At 42.7% G+C, this 15,660-nt stretch overlaps 1 protein-coding gene and 6 non-coding genes across 7 annotated transcripts; 6 read left to right on the top strand and 1 right to left on the bottom strand.

Moving 5' to 3' along the window:
- Nucleotides 1-590: 590 nt before the first annotated feature.
- leg1.1 (liver-enriched gene 1, tandem duplicate 1) lies at nucleotides 591-2,911 on the bottom strand (the record flags this gene model as incomplete). The annotated part of the gene is made up of 5 exons (XM_059498054.1): nucleotides 591-997; nucleotides 1,140-1,378; nucleotides 1,970-2,091; nucleotides 2,495-2,679; nucleotides 2,767-2,911. Coding segments are annotated over 5 exons (843 nt in total), but the record flags the coding sequence as incomplete, so codon positions are not given.
- Nucleotides 2,912-10,105: 7,194 nt separating this feature from the next.
- On the top strand, nucleotides 10,106-10,187 carry trnal-uaa (transfer RNA leucine (anticodon UAA)). Its single transcript has one exon. It is a non-coding gene; the product is annotated as a tRNA-Leu (tRNA).
- Nucleotides 10,188-10,362: 175 nt separating this feature from the next.
- trnak-uuu (transfer RNA lysine (anticodon UUU)) lies at nucleotides 10,363-10,435 on the top strand. Its single transcript has one exon. It is a non-coding gene; the product is annotated as a tRNA-Lys (tRNA).
- A 2,427-nt stretch (nucleotides 10,436-12,862) lies between these two features.
- On the top strand, nucleotides 12,863-12,944 carry trnas-aga (transfer RNA serine (anticodon AGA)). The gene has a single exon. It is a non-coding gene; the product is annotated as a tRNA-Ser (tRNA).
- A 618-nt stretch (nucleotides 12,945-13,562) lies between these two features.
- trnak-uuu (transfer RNA lysine (anticodon UUU)) lies at nucleotides 13,563-13,635 on the top strand. The gene has a single exon. It is a non-coding gene; the product is annotated as a tRNA-Lys (tRNA).
- A 1,232-nt stretch (nucleotides 13,636-14,867) lies between these two features.
- trnas-aga (transfer RNA serine (anticodon AGA)) lies at nucleotides 14,868-14,949 on the top strand. The gene has a single exon. It is a non-coding gene; the product is annotated as a tRNA-Ser (tRNA).
- A 358-nt stretch (nucleotides 14,950-15,307) lies between these two features.
- trnas-uga (transfer RNA serine (anticodon UGA)) lies at nucleotides 15,308-15,389 on the top strand. Its single transcript has one exon. It is a non-coding gene; the product is annotated as a tRNA-Ser (tRNA).
- Nucleotides 15,390-15,660: the final 271 nt, after the last annotated feature.

Genomic DNA, 15,660 nt, shown 5'->3' with positions numbered 1-15,660 from the left:
GGCTGTGTTGTTTTAACCTGCTGTCACATTGGTATGCAAGACAAGTAGTGTTAATGTATTACAATGAATTTATGAAATGCCACCACCCTGTCAACGTGGTTTATGATGGGAATTAAAATTGAATTCAAACAGTTCAAATGTATCGCCAATGGACAAAAATGCAATGACAACAAAGCTGTTTCTGTAGCCAAGTCTCTGCAAGCACCCTTGTATCTCTCCAGGCTGCGGCTGCGCTTGGTGAGAATGGTTTGTGGATCATGCACTCATAAAGAAAAGATACAAATAAATGTACAAAAGCTGTCACTGGAGTAGTGACTTTTCAAGAGGTCCGCTTTTATACCTTATTTATTAAATGAAGTACCTTTTAAGTACCTTTTAAAAGGGTACCACCACAGTGACAGCTGTTTTTATTAAGTAATGCTGCCAGAGGAATCATTAGTTTTTGTTAACTTAAAGATATATTTATCTCAGACCTAAAAAAGGCACAATTTTTTTGTAAAGTCTTGTTATATATCATAGAATTGAAAGTGGGTGTATTTTTTTACGTTACTTTGTGGAGAAAGAAACCACATTTTCTGGTGTATTTTGAATAAAGGAGATGGAAAGGCGCCATGTTTGATTGTTTTTTCTGTTTTTATTTTGTTAAAGATACAAATGACAGTGTAAAGATAGACTGACTGTCATGGTAAAATATCTGGGATGCTGCGTTGTTGTGGACAAAGCCAACATCTGCAGATTAATAAGCTGTTTGATGTACACAGCTCTTATTTAGAGCTAGAAACAGGTTTATTCTACCAGGTTTTTATATTTATTAGAGAATGTTAACAGCGCTAACAGATGATGTGTCAGCAGCTTGTGGTCATCTCAGTCAAGATTGCCATCAGACTGGTACCAGGGAACTTGGGGTCAAGAATGAGGTCGTGAAGAAGGCCCTCACCTTTCTCCCGAGCCTGAGGTGAACACATCGCTCTCCGCCAGAGATTCACAAGGGAACCACCTGTTTCCAAATAAATAACTTTTATTCAGTGGATAAAAAAGAATGAATTACAGCACTGAAGCAGATTCACTAGTGGTTTCAGACTTCTGGACCCCGTTTGTATAACTTTTCTCCCTCCCTCCATTTCCTCTGATATTCTTACCAACCAGTTGATTCACACTGTTCATCCAGCCTAAGATGTGGAGTGCGTGGTTCTCCTCAGCACTGAGATCGGTAATTTTGGGTGGGCTATCAGACTCCTGCAGCACTCGGCTCGGCAGAGGAGACATGTACTTCTCGGACTTCTCAATGTTAGCGTGGAAATGAGAAGCTGCTACATATGCTGCCGAGCGGAGCCAACCCTGTCCAAAGCGCACCTCAGGAGACGAGTACAACTTCTGCCTACAGCACAGGGTTAAAGAAGCTTTATTACAACATAAGGCACCTGCCAAGCTGAGACAGGAAGAATATCCACACTTATGTTTGAACCTAGATCACAGAAGTAGTAATAAGGGTATATTGTTCAAATACATCACCTGAAACCTGAATAAATAAGATTTCCATTGATGTATGATTTGTTAGGATAGGACAATATTTGAAAAAATAAAAAAATCTAAATATTGAGAAAATCGTATTTAAATTTGTCCAAATGAAGTTCTTAGCATTGCATTTTACTATATCAAAAATTAAGTTTTGATATATTTACAGTAGGAAGTTTACAAAATATCTTTATGGAACATGCTCTTTATCCTAATGGATTTTGACATAAATTAAATATTAATTTGACCCATATAATGTATTTTGGCTATTGCTACAAATATACCCCAGCGACATAAGACCAGTTTTGTGGTCCAGAGTCACATTTGGATAAAGTGAATGGCATGATGTCATTCGAGCAAGAGTTTGAATGCTTTATTAAGTGCGTGTGTGTGTGTATGGACCTTATATATATGGTATATATATATATCCATATGGTCTTCAATATATATGGACATTTTACTGCTAGCCAATGAGGCAGTTTGTAAAGATGCCTCTTCTGCTGCCCACACCAGTCCCAGAATCTTGTCCTTCTTGTTGAAATCTGTGTCGTCAGAGTTATTGATGTGCTGCAAAGACTATAGAGGAACACATTTTTGTAATACATATATTCATTTGTCATTGATCTGCAATGTGTGGTCACCAACTTTTGGAGCCCACTATGTATAGGCAGTGTGAAATTTTATCTCTCTTAATTTTATTTTTATTTATTTATTTTTATGGGGAGTTCACATAAAGTCGACATAGTCTTGTGGTGCATACAAATATGTGTATGCATGATAATTGCTATTACTGCTTGACACTGTATTGGTCTTCTTAAATATAAACGTTTCACTTTAGAAAAAAGGCAATTGCTTAATTAACAAATGTAGGGTTAATTCATGTTAATTAGGATGCTTTCCCATTACCTTTGTACCTGAATTCACCCTAAATGTGCATCTAAAGTAAAAACTTAACAACAACAAAAAAAAAACATGACACCTGGAAAAATGTTTCCCACTTAGTCATGGCATCAGGATGTTGGGTGGAGCAGTCTGTGTAGCTGGAGCAGTAATCTTGAGCCACCTCTGCTGGAGCCTGGATGTGCAGCTGAGTCTCACCCTTCCCAGCTACACCTGTCTGAACTGCTGCCAGGAAGGGAAGCACGGATAGGTAGTAGTTCATACCTAGAGAGAGTAAAAGTGCCCAAATGAGAAAAGACAGGACAGTTCACATCCATCTAGTTATTCCAGCAAATATAGAACTGCACTTACATGCATACCAGCTATGAGGAGAGATGCAAACTGGCTCTGAACTTTCCAATCCACAAGTGCTGCTACTGCCAGGGCTTGGGTCAGTCAGCCAGCCTGTGATGGCATTTGAAACAGGTGACAACCAAAGCTGAATTTCCTTATAGATTTAAATATCTTCAATCAAATTCAAAACATGTCATACACAACCGCCTACATACACTAGTATTCGCATTATCACCGTTCCTGTGTTTATATGTTTATAGTCTGCAAGACTATACAAGATATACAAGACTGCAGCAGCAACCGCTCTGATGAAACCCATGCTGGAGAATCTAGTTGGACTGCCGAAGTGCTGTGCTCAGTGGAAGAGCTTTAATTTATGGGCAACCAAAGGACTTTGGTCACAAATGGAGAAAGGGCCAAACTGGGGGTGTGGGTGGGGACAAATGCATACAAGTAGAGATATTCAATCTAATTTATACATGTATACTGATAAACATTTTTATGCTCAACTTTCTCAATACTGTACACCTAAAGAAAACTATTTGTACTATGTACTAAGATACATTCATGCATTTTGAGGACACTTTTACCCAAAGCGACTGTGACTGAATTAAACATTTTAGTTTAATTAGCAGTGCCATGTGCTGCTGTTGGAGCGAAAGGAAATATTAGGACCTCTTGGAACTACTAGCCGACTGACAGCAGTCATTTAAGCGCGGCATTCAAAAATGTCAACAACTTGAGGATGGAGGACTGAGAACTGCCTGGACTTCGGTGTCTGTCCATCTATCACTGTTTTCAGTGTTCGAGGAGTGGTATATAAGTTGTAAGTATATACAAACTGTGAGTTTATTTAGCTTATTTAGTCTACCCAAAAGGTGTTTCCTGTGATTAAAATTGTTAGTAGGTCCTGCTGTCTGAACTCACCAAAAAGCAAGATATTTCCTGCAATAGTTCCTGTGGTGCAAAAGCCTATATTGTACACTTTTAGCTGTGAAAACAATACAACAATGTACCATTGGAGATTATTACTCTAGTAACAGCTGTTATGTCCATAACAGCACAATATTGTATGTATGTCATATATTCTTCATAGGAGAAAAAAAAATCAATGTCTTGTTTAATGTATTACTTGAGAGCAGTGAAGCTAGCAGTTTGCAAACATGAATAGTATATTTGGACAGTCTGATCACCACCCCACCAGAGTACAAGTGTGACATAACATTTTCTATGCAAAAGAATGTTGTGGTCAATTGTGTCAAGCGCAGCACTAAGATCCAATAAAACTAATAGAGAGATACAACCATGATCAGATGATAAGAGCAGGTCATTTGTAACTCTAAGGAGAGCAGTCTCAGTACTATGATACGATCTAAATCCTGACTGTCACAAGAACTGTCACAACTTCATAAATGTATTAAAAATAACAAAACTGAAGTAAGTACATTGCATAAGTATTCCTACCCTTAACTCAGTACTTAGCTGAAGCAGCTTTACAGTCTCAAGTCTTTTTGGGGTATGATACGATAAACTTTGCTCATCAGAATTTGGAAATTACCAAAACTCCTTTTCCCAATGTCAGCCTGACACAGAAGACACCTGTTGAAGTGCCCCAGAAATTGCTCTATTAACCTAATTTCTAAACATCTTTTCTCAAGGGGGATTTTTTTTGCAACATCTTTGGTAAGTAAATTAGATATTTTCATTCACAAATCAATTTTGTCTAACATAGTTTTACTGTAAATTAAGAAAATATCAAGGTTGCCATATGGCAACTCTACCACAGTGGAATTGCAGTAATGTATTTCCCCATTGGGATTTTTTATAAATAGTAGCATCACTAAAATTCTCACAGTTATTTATTTTTATTTACAGTTATTTCTTTATTGCAAGTGTGACATTTAGTTAATATTAATTGACTTAGCCTACATTTTAGAAACAATATTGACTGTTTAGGCTCTGTTTATTCAACGAAAATAGTTCCAAATAAACATGTTCAAGAAACACAAAACAATGTTTCGTTCATGAATGATTCAGTTTTTTTTAAATGAATCGAATTAATCAATTATTGATTGAATTACTGATTTCACTTGAATGTTAATAACCCCGCAGTGCCCTATTATTACTACCTTATTTATTGATAAAATTTAAGAATCTGTTGTGAAAGATGACACATAAGTCTACATTAAATAGGGTTAAGACAAAATGCCCCCTAATAAAAGTAAAAAAAAATCAATTTAACATGGTAAATATCACAAAATTCAAATTAAAGTAAGACATAATAGAACACTGATATTGTACAAGTAAAATTTTTTGCTTTGACAGGTGATAAATATTTAGACAAGTCCCAGCTTAATTGAGAGCCCTGTTATGAATCTTTATCTTTTTTTGATGTAAGTCATTATTAATGTGTTTTTGTGTCACTGTTTCCTATGTTGTGTGACAGAACGCCCAAATGAAGAAAAGGAAGGGAGACAGCTGTTTTTCCTTAAAAAAAAGGAAGGAATCAGGAGAACAGGAGCAAAAAGCAGATGCAGGAGATAAAGATGCAACTGAGAGACAGGAAGACATGGTGGAGGGAGAGAAGGATATACTGGAAGAAGAAAGTGGCACAGAAGAAGAGGAAGAGCAAAACAGAGAGGCAGAAGGCAGCATTAGGCAAACAGAAACACCTTTTGCATGCCCAGTAGGACCTGATGGTATGCCCATTGTCAGCAACATTGTCAGGATTCTTTATTTTGGTTAGGTCATATTTAAAGGGATGTTAAACCTAAACATGAAAATGCTGTCATTTATTCATTTAGGGTTCAGAGTTTAGCTTCAGTCCTAATCAGATACACTAGAAGTAGATAATGAAGTTGCTATGGATTACATGCAAAGTGTAGCTAGATCTGTTTGTAGCCATTCAGTGGCAAATATATCCATATTGTAGAGGAATCAAGTAACTGTAATGAGTGTAAGGTAATATTAAGTATTGTGTTATCAATTAAAAAGCAATATATCTCATTCTTAGATATATCCAGATTCAGAAGTGAGGGACCCACCCAGCCACAATTGCAGACATTCCCTAAAAGTATTCAAGGAGCTGCAAAGACAAATTTTCACAGTGAGTGGTACAAGGCATATACATGGCTGGAGTATTCACAGTCCAAGGATTCTGCATACTGCTTCGCTTGCAGACACTTCTCACTCCCTAATGCTCCCTAATAGTGTGTTCACATCTGTAAATGGATACTCAAACTGGAAGAAAGCCACATTTAAAGACAGTGGATTCAGTTTGCATGCAAACTCAGATGTCCATATTAATGAAATGACTGACTGCCTTGCTTGAGAACAAAAGAATGGGGGAGAACAACTCGTCACTGTTTGCTCTGATGGATCATGACCAGAAGTTCTCCTCCTGACAGATAGAAGACAGGGAATTTTTTTGAGATTTTAAATCTAATTGGTAAACATGATGCAAATGTGAACTGCAAAAAATGCAAAATGCACAAGCAATACTCCTGGAATGTTTAGCCGGAATGGTGCGTGATGAAATTATTGCGGAGGTAAAGAAGAGTGAGCAATTTGCTTTTATAGCAGATGAGACAAAGGATCTGAAAAAAAGAACAGATTTCATTTGTGCTGAGGTACTGTTAAAATTGAATGGTGTATGAAAGTTTTTTGGAATTCCAAGAAGCAGGGACATTAGATGCTGCAGGGTAAACAAATGTAATAGTTGGGATCTTCGAGAAATGTGGATTGGATTAAAGGAAGAACCTTGTTGGACAAGGGTACGATGGTGCCTCTGTAATGAGTGGTCAGAACACTGGAGTACAAACAAGAATTAGAGAGGTAGCCAAACATGCATTCTATGTACATTGTAGTGCGCATTGTTTAAACCTTGTTCTGGTGGACTGTGTGAAGTCTCTTCCAGATGCGGCACGTTTTTTTTCCTTACTCGAAAGGCTGTATGTTTTCTTTACCAGTTCATATGTTCACCACAAATGGCTTAAAATGCAGAGTGAGATGTTTGAGGGTGCACCAAGAGAACTCCAGAGGTTGAGTGATATCAGGTGGACATGCAGATACATGACTTGTCGAAACTTAATGGATCAATTGTCAGCTGTCAAGAGAGTGCTTGAGGACATTTCAGAGGAAAGTCATCCAGATAGGGCTGCAGAAGCGAGGGGGTTACTTGGTCAGATTGATTTGAATTTCACTGGGCTTTTGTCAGTCTTTAAGAAGGTTCTTGGTAGCACAATTTTTTTTTCAGACATGCTTCAGTCTCCTAAGTTAGATCTTTCAAAAGCAGTTGATCTCATTGGAGCACTAAAACAAACCTTTGAAGAGTAACGTAGTGAGACTTACTTCAACAGTCTCTGGGATGAGATTATGCAGACATGTGACAACTGTGGTATTTCTTCAGACATGCCACTCCATAAGCGAAAAAAAACCGAACGCTAAAAATCTAGAACACTGCAGGGTTGTGTCACAACATCTACAGTTGGACAGGATGTGAAGATTGAAAGTCAGGAAACCTTTAAATTGCATGTTTACTACCCAATCATTGACTGTATGATTGGAGAAATAGAGAGCCCTTTCACAAAATTAAACTGTGGGATCATGAAAGGTATCCAAGCACTTAACACCTCAAGTAGCAACTTCCTGGATGAAGAAAGCATAGCCCTCTTAGACAAAGCATATGAAGATGACATGGAGGACCTAAAACATGAGCTACATCAGACCAGATGAATTTTAAGCAGGAAAAAGTCAGATGGACAGAAGGTTCCTGTTACTTTGATGGAATTCACTAGGTTCCTTGAACCTTTTAAAGAAGTCTTCTTTGAGCTTTTCCCGTCTGCCAAAAGCAGCTGTTGTGCTACCGGTGAGTACTGCCTCATGTGAGCGCAGTTTCTCTACACTGAAACTTGTAAAAACTCACTTGCGCTCCACTATGTCAGACAGTAGACTAAGTAATTTAGCAGTACTTAGTATTGAGTCTGAGCGTTCAAAAGCTCTATACATGGATGCTTTCATAAAACGGTTTTCTGCACAGCATGGTAACTGTCGAATTCAGCTCTTCTGATTTACTGTATAGAGAGTGAGCATGGCCGTAGCCAGGCTTTGAAAATGAGTGAAGTCCAGGGGGTTTCTATAATAACCCCCTTAATATAGAATTGTGCTATAATAACCCTTATAAATACAATGAATTATATACACTAACAATTGAAAAGAGACAGAAATGGAGATGTTTTTGGAAGGATGCTCCTTTTTAAATCTTACCCTATTTATTGAATCAACGTTTGTTAAAACTAAGTTATATTTATGGGGTGGATGATTTTATCAGTTGTTTATTATTAGTTGTAGTAATTGTTGTAGTTGTAGCTCCAATGGCACAGAAGGTAAAGTGTGTGGTATACATATTTTGACGTGATCGACCCGGGTTCGAATCCGCCTTTTGGCGAAATGTTTTCTCCTTTTTCAAATTTTAAATCACATCAGAAAGGCATTTATATTCAATGAAAATTAAGTAAATAATCGAAAAGTTAAAGGAAGGTGGAGGGAGGGCTTTTATTGTCCCAATAAGGTGGCATCCATTAAATTAGACTCAATAAGTTGTATACTGTTTTATTATGTACTACACTACTGAGGTGCAGATACTAGCCACTATTTGAAATAGGTATTACAAATAGCAGAAAATCCTGCTATTTTAACATCTATAGCTATTTGCACTTAGTGTTAATAGTCGCTGCCTTTTTTTATTACTGGCAGACTAATGCCGGCACTTTATTTTCGAACATGAAAAATCTACCGAGGTCCAGACCTCGGTGACCTCATAGCTGGCTATGGCCACGAGAGTGAGTGAACAGCTGCTGATTTCCATGTTTCACTATTTGTGTGACTTATGTAACTAGGTTCGTAATGTTCAGTTACAATTGTCTTTGTGGCATTGTGTTTTTACCTTACAGAATTCATGTCTTTATTTTAGGGCTTAGTATTTCCTGGAATTTTTCCAAAAATGCATTGGTGTACCCACTTTATATTAAGTGGCCTTAACTACTATGTACTTACATTTTACATTAACAAATCATTTTATTTATGTACTTCTGTTTCTTTTTTTTTGTCGAAAAATCAAAACAAAAACAACTCCATAGAGTCATTAGATAGCAGAGGAAAATTGGGAGGAACCAAGTGGATTCTGTTCACTATGTATTGCATTGAGCGTGATAAAAGCTCCATGATATATGTTTAAAAATATCATATTGGCCTGCTTTAAAAAAAAAAAGAAATAACAACAAATACAAGTTAGGCTTATTTTATTGATGTAAAATTTTATATTTGTATTGTCCATCATAACCGCTATAAGCGGTTTTACATGGCAAGCCTAGTTACCACCCCTCATTCTACTCTTGCCCCCCCCCCCCCCCCCCCCCTCTGCCACCCCAATTATAAAATCCTGGACACGCCCCTGTTTGGGACGTGAACTAAAGATAACGACCAGTTAATAATATTGAGAAGCGGTTCTTCGGCTACAGGTAACAACTCTTTCAGTAATTTAGTGTGTACAGGATCTAATAAACATGTTGTTGGTTTAGATACAGTGATACTTTTATTTAGCTCTTCCTGTCCTATAGTAAAGCACTGCAGTTTATCTTTGGGTGCGATGGATGAAACTGATGGATGAAGTGTTAGACACTGTAGAATCTACATTCCCTATTGTATTTCTAATGTTATCTATTTTATTAGTGAAGAAATTCATAAAGTCATTACTATTATTTTCATAGACATGGCAGCCTGATTTCTCCTCAGTGGGACCACTGTTTTACCAGCTTGCAGGGCTAGCTTGCAATCTCCGCTTGCTGACTGAGCTGGGTTGGTTGCAAGTAGGTCAGGCAGCAGTGTTGGACACAAACTGAGCCGAAATGGGTTTACTCCCGTAGTTGTGGCTGAGTGGTTAAGGCGATGGACTAGAAATCCATTGGGGTCTCCCCACGCAGGTTTGAATCCTGCCGACTATGCTGTTTGCTGAAGGCCATGAGGACGCTCCATGCATTTTTCACGGTCCTCGCACTTATTTGTGAAATGTCCAGTCCCTCTTCGATAGACAAACACGCCGCTGCTGCTTCTTGTATCCGGGCTCCAGGGATTGTCTCGGGTGGGCCAGTGGCACGCCGTGATCGTATAGTGGTTAGTACTCTGTGTTGTGGCCGCAGCAACCCCGGTTTGAATCCGGGTCATGGCAACCCTTTGCCGTTGAGTATACGGGAAGGTTGAAAAATTTTTTACCACCTCATCTTTCTGCGTGATTTTGTTTCTGAAGCTTGGCCTGTGCAGGGCGCCACCAGACAAGGGGGCTTGCTTCCTAATATTAGGTGTAGTCGTGGCCGAGAGGTTAAGGCGATGGACTTAAAATCCATTGTGGTCTCCCCGCGCAGGTTCGAACCCTGCCGACTACGGAGGGCTTTGCAGTAATGCTTTAGCTTTCTGTGACGTAATTGTGCCTTCTATGGTCCTTCGCTCTCTGTGCCATAACTGCTTCTAGCTTTCATCCTCATGACACCTGCGTCTCTTCTGGGCAGCTTGTTGTAAACTGCTGCTTTATAAAAGGTGAGAAGCCGGTCCTACACAAGAGCCCGGATAGCTCAGTCGGTAGAGCATCAGACTTTTAATCTGAGGGTCCAGGGTTCAAGTCCCTGTTTGGGCGAAGGTCTCTCTGCTTTTAGCTGAGTCACCTTGCTATCACTACGGTCCATCTCTTCTTCTGAATCTGTACTGGAGCGGTGTTCCTCCCTGCTCCAGGGTATCAGTGCACCTCCCTTGTTCGGCACACCTGATTCTGATGGTCAGCTCGTTAGGAAAGCGCGTTCACAGAGTGAGTAGAATAAGACAGACCTCCGAATTGTGCAGTGCTGTCAGTCCCCAGGCCCAGCACTGAAAAACCCCATTACATAGGATGAGACATGGCAGCCTGATTTCTCCTCAGTGGGACTGCTGTTTTACCCGCTTCCAGGGTTAGCTTGCAATCTCCGCTTGCTTACTGAGCTGGGTTGGTTGCAAGTAGGTCAGGCAGCAGTGTTACACACAACATAGGAGAAGGTGGTCTGCTTAATTCAAGTCCCTGTTTGGGCGAAGGTCAGTCTTCTTTTTGTAGGCCTCAGCTTGCTATCACTACGGTCCATCTCTTCTGCTGACTCTGTACTAGAGCAATGTTCCTTCCTGCTCCCGGGGATCAGTGCATCTCCCTTGTTCGGCACACCTGATTCTGATGGTCAGCCCTTTAGGAAAGAGTGCTCACAGAGTGAGTAGAATAAGACAGACTTCCCAATTGTGCAGTGCTCTCGGTCCCCAGGGCCAGTACTGAAAAACCCCATTACATAGGATGAGACATGGCAGCCTGATTTCTCCTCAGTGGGACCGCTGTTTTACCCGCTTGCAGGGCTAGCTTACAATCTCCGCTTGCTGACTGAGCTGGGTTGGTTGCAAGCAGGTCAGGCAGCAGTGTTGGACACAAACTGAGCAGAAATTGGTCTACTCCCGTAGTCCTGGCCGAGTGGTTAAGGCGATGGACTAGAAATCCATTGGGGTCTCTCTGCGAAGGTTCAAATCCTACCAACTGCGCTGTTTGCTGAAGGCCATGAGGCAAAGCATCCATGCATTTTTCACGGTCCTCGCCCTTTTTTTTTGCAAAATGTCCAGTCCCTCTTCGATGGACAAACACGCCACTGCTGCTTCTTGTATACGGGCTCCAGGGGTTGTGTTGGGTGAGCCAGTGGCACGCCGTGATCGTATAGTGGTTAATACTCTGCGTTGTGGCCGCAGCAACCCCGGTTCGAATCTGGGTCACGGCAAACCTTTGCCATTGAGTATACTGGAAGGTTGAAAATGTTTTACCACCTCATCTTTCTGCGTGATTTTGTTTCTGAAGCTTGGCCTGTGCAGGGCGCCATCAGACAAGGGGGCTTGCTTTCAAACATTAGGCGTAGTCGTGGCCGCGAAGTTAAGGCGATGGACTTGAAATCCATTGGGGTCTCCCTGCGCAGGTTCGAACTCTGCCGACTACGGGAGGGATTTGCAGTATTGCTTCAGCTTTCTGTGACTGTAATTGTGCCATCTATGGTCCTTCGCTCTCTGTACCATAACTATTTCTAGCTTTCATCCTTGTGACACCTGTGTCTCTTCTGGGCAGCTTGTTGTAAAATTGCTGCTTTATAAAAGGTGAGAAGCCAGTGCTCCACAAGAGCCTGGATAGCTCAGTCGGTAGAGCATCAGACTTTTAATCTGAGAGTCCAGGGTTCAAGTCCCTGTTAGGGTGAAGGTCTATCTGCTTTTGGCGGAGTCACCTTGCTATCACTACGGTCCATCTCTTCTTCTGAATCTGTACTGGAGCGGTGTTCCTTCCTGCTCCAGGGTATCAGTGCACCTCCCTTGTTTGGCACACCTGATTCTAAAGGTCAGCTCGTTAGGAAAGCGCGCTCACAGAGTGAGTAGAATAAGACAGACCTCCGAATTCTGCAGTGCTGTCGGTCCCCAGGCCCAGCACTGAAAAACCCCATTACATAGGATGAGACATGGCAGCCTGATTTCTCCTCAGTGGGACTGCTGTTTTAGCCGCTTCCAGGGCTAGCTTACAATCTCCTCTTGCTAGGTTGCAAGTAGGTCAGGCAGCAGTGTTACACACAACATGGCAGAAGGTGGTCTGCTTAATTCAAGTCCCTGATTGGGCGAAGGTCAGTCTTCTTTTTTTAGGCCTCAGCTTGCTATCACTACGGTCCATCTCTTCTGCTGACTCTGTACTAGAGCGATGTTGCTTCCTGCTCCCGGGGATCAGTGAATCTCCCTTGTTCGGCACACCTGATTCTGATGGTTAGCCCTTTAGGAAAGAGTGCTCACAGAGTGAGTAGAATAAGACAGACTTCCCAATTGTGCAGTGCTGTCGGTCCCCAGGGTCAGTACTGAAAAACCACATTACATAGGATGAGACATTGCAGGCTGATTTCTCCTCAGTTGGAACGCTGTTTTACCCACTTGCAGGGCTAGCTTGCAATCTCCGCTTGCTGACTGAGCCGGGTTGGTTGCATGTAGGTCAGGCAGCAGTGTTGGACACAAACTGAGCAGAAATTTGTCTACTCCCGTAGTCGTGGCCGAGTGGTTAAGGCGATGGACTAGAAATCCATTGGGGTCTCCCCGCACAGGTTCGAATCCTGCTGACTACGCAGTTTGCTGAAGGCCATGAGGCAAAGCATCCATGCATTTTTCACGGTCCTCGCACTTATTTGCGAAATGTCCAGACCCTCTTCGATGGACAAACACGCTGCTGCTGCTTCTTGTATCCGGGCTCCAGGGGTTGTCTTAGGAGAGCCAGTGGCACGCCGTGATCGTATAGTGGTTAGTATTCTGCGTTGTGCCCGCAGCAACCCCGGTTCGAATCTGGGTCACGGCAACCCTTTGCCGTTGAGTATACGGGAAGGTTAAAAATATTTTACCACCTCATCTTTCTGCGTGATTTTGGTTCTGAAGCTTGGCCTGTGCAGGGCGCCATCAGACAAGGGGGCTTGCTTTCTAACATTAGGCGTAGTCGTGGCCGAGAGGTTAAGGCGATGGACTTGAAATCCATTGGGGTCTCCCTGCGCAGGTACAAGCTCTGCCAACTACGGGAGGGATTTGCAGTATTGCTTTAGCTTTCTGTGACGGTAATTGTGCCATCTATGGTCCTTCGCTCTCTGTGCCATAACTGCTTCTTGCTTTCATCCTCATGACACCTGCGTCTCTTCTGGGCAGCTTGTTGTAAAATTGCTGCTTTATAAAAGGTGAGAAGCCAGTGCTCCACAAGAGCCTGGATAGCTCAGTCGGTAGAGCATCAGACTTTTAATCTGAGGGTCCAGGGTTCAAGTCCCTGTTCGGGCGAAGGTCCGTCTACTTTTGGCGGAGTCACCTTGCTATCACTATGGTCCATCTCTTCTTCTGAATCTGTACTGGAGCGGTGTTCCTTCCTGCTCCAGGGTATCAGTGCACCTCCCTTGTTTGGCACACCTGATTCTGATGGTCAGCTCGTTAGGAAAGCGCGCTCACAGAGTGAGTAGAATAAGACAGACCTCCGAATTGTGCAGTGCTGTTGGTCCCCAGGCCCAGCACTGAAAAACCCCATTACATAGGATGAGACATGGCAGCCTGATTTCTCCTCAGTGGGACTGCTGTTTTACCCGCTTCCAGGGTTAGGTCACAATCTCGGCTTGCTAGGTTGCAAGTAGGTCAGGCAGCAATGTGACACACAACAGGGCAGAAGGTGGTCTGCTTAATTCAAGTCCCTGTTTGGGCGAAGGTCAGTCTACTTTTTGGAGGCCTCAGCTTGCTATCACTACGGGTCCATCTCTTCTGCTGACTCTGTATTAGAGCGATGTTCCTTCCTTCTCCCGGGGATCAGTGCATCTCCCTTGTTCGGCACACATGATTCTAATGGTCAGCCCTTTAGGAAAGAGTGCTCACGGAGTGAGTAGAATAAGACAGACCTCCCATTTGTGCAGTGCTGTCGGTCCCCAGGGCCAGTACTGAAAAACCCCATTACATAGGATGAGACATGGCAGCCTGATTTCTCCTCAGTGGGACTGCTGTTTTAGCCGCTTCCAGGGCTAGCTTACAATCTCGGCTTGCTAGGTTGCAAGTAGGTCAGGCAGCAGTGTTACACACAACATGGCAGAAGGTGGTCTGCTTAATTCAAGTCCCTGATTAGGCGAAGGCCAGTCTTCTTATTGTAGGCCTCAGCTTGCTATCACTACGGTCCATCTCTTCTGCTGACTCTGTACTAGAGCGATGTTCCTTCCTGCTCCCGGGGATCAGTGCATCTCCCTTGTTCGGCAAACTGATTCTGATGGTCAGCCCTTTAGGAAAGAGTGCTCACAGAGTGAGTAGAATAAGACAGACTTCCCAATTGTGCAGTGCTGTCGGTCCCCAGGGCCAGTACTGAAAAACCTCATTACATAGGATGAGACATGGCAGCCTGATTCCTCCTCAGTGGAAGCGCTGTTTTACCCGCTTGCAGGGCTAGCTTGCAATCTCCGCTTGCTGACTGAGCTGGGTTGGTTGCAAATAGGTCAGGCAGCAGTGTGGGACTCAAACTGAGCAGAAACTGGTCTACTCCCATAGTCGTGGCCGAGTGGTTAAGGCGATGGACTAGAAATCCATTGGGGTCTCCCTGCGCAGGTTCGAATCCTGCCGACTACGCTGTTTGCTGAAGGCCATGAGGCAAAGCATCCATGCGTTTTTCACGGTCCTCGCACTTATTTGCGAAATGTCCAGTCCCTCTTTGATGGACAAACACGCCACTGCTGCTTCTTGTATCCGGGCTCCAGGGGTTGTCGTGGGTGAGCCAGTAGCACGCCGTGATCGTATAGTGGTTAGTACTCTGCGTTGTGGCCACAACAACCCTGGTTCGAATCCGGGTCACGGCAACCCTTTGCCGTTGAGTATACTGGAAGGTTGAAAATTTTTCACCACCTCATCTTTCTGCGTGATTTTGTTTCTGAAGCTTGGCCTGTGCAGGGCGCCACCAGAAGTGGGGGCTTGCTTTCTAACATTAGGTGTAGTCGTGGCCGAGAGGTTAAGGCGATGGACTTGAAATCCATTGGGGTTTCCCCGCGCAGGTTCGAACCCTGCCGACTACGGGAGGGCTTTGCAGTATTGCTTTAGATTTCTGTGACGATAATTGTGCTTTCTATGGTCCTTCGCTCTCTGTGCCATAACTGCTTCTAGCTTTCATCCTCGTGACACCTGTGTCTCTTCTGGGCAGCTTGTTGTAAAACTCCTGCTTTATAAAAGGTGAGAAGCCAGTGCTTCACAAGAGCCGGCATAGCTCAGTCAGAAGAGCGTCAGACTTTTAATCTGAGGGTCCAGGGTTCAAGTCCCTGTTTGGGCGAAGTTCTGTCTGCTTTTGGC

This window comes from Carassius carassius, chromosome 18 (assembly GCF_963082965.1).
Source record: "Carassius carassius chromosome 18, fCarCar2.1, whole genome shotgun sequence".
NCBI classification, from domain to species: Eukaryota; Metazoa; Chordata; class Actinopteri; order Cypriniformes; family Cyprinidae; genus Carassius; species Carassius carassius.
The sequence above is the reverse complement of the archived record's forward strand: the minus strand, read 5'-3'. Positions and strand labels throughout refer to the sequence as shown.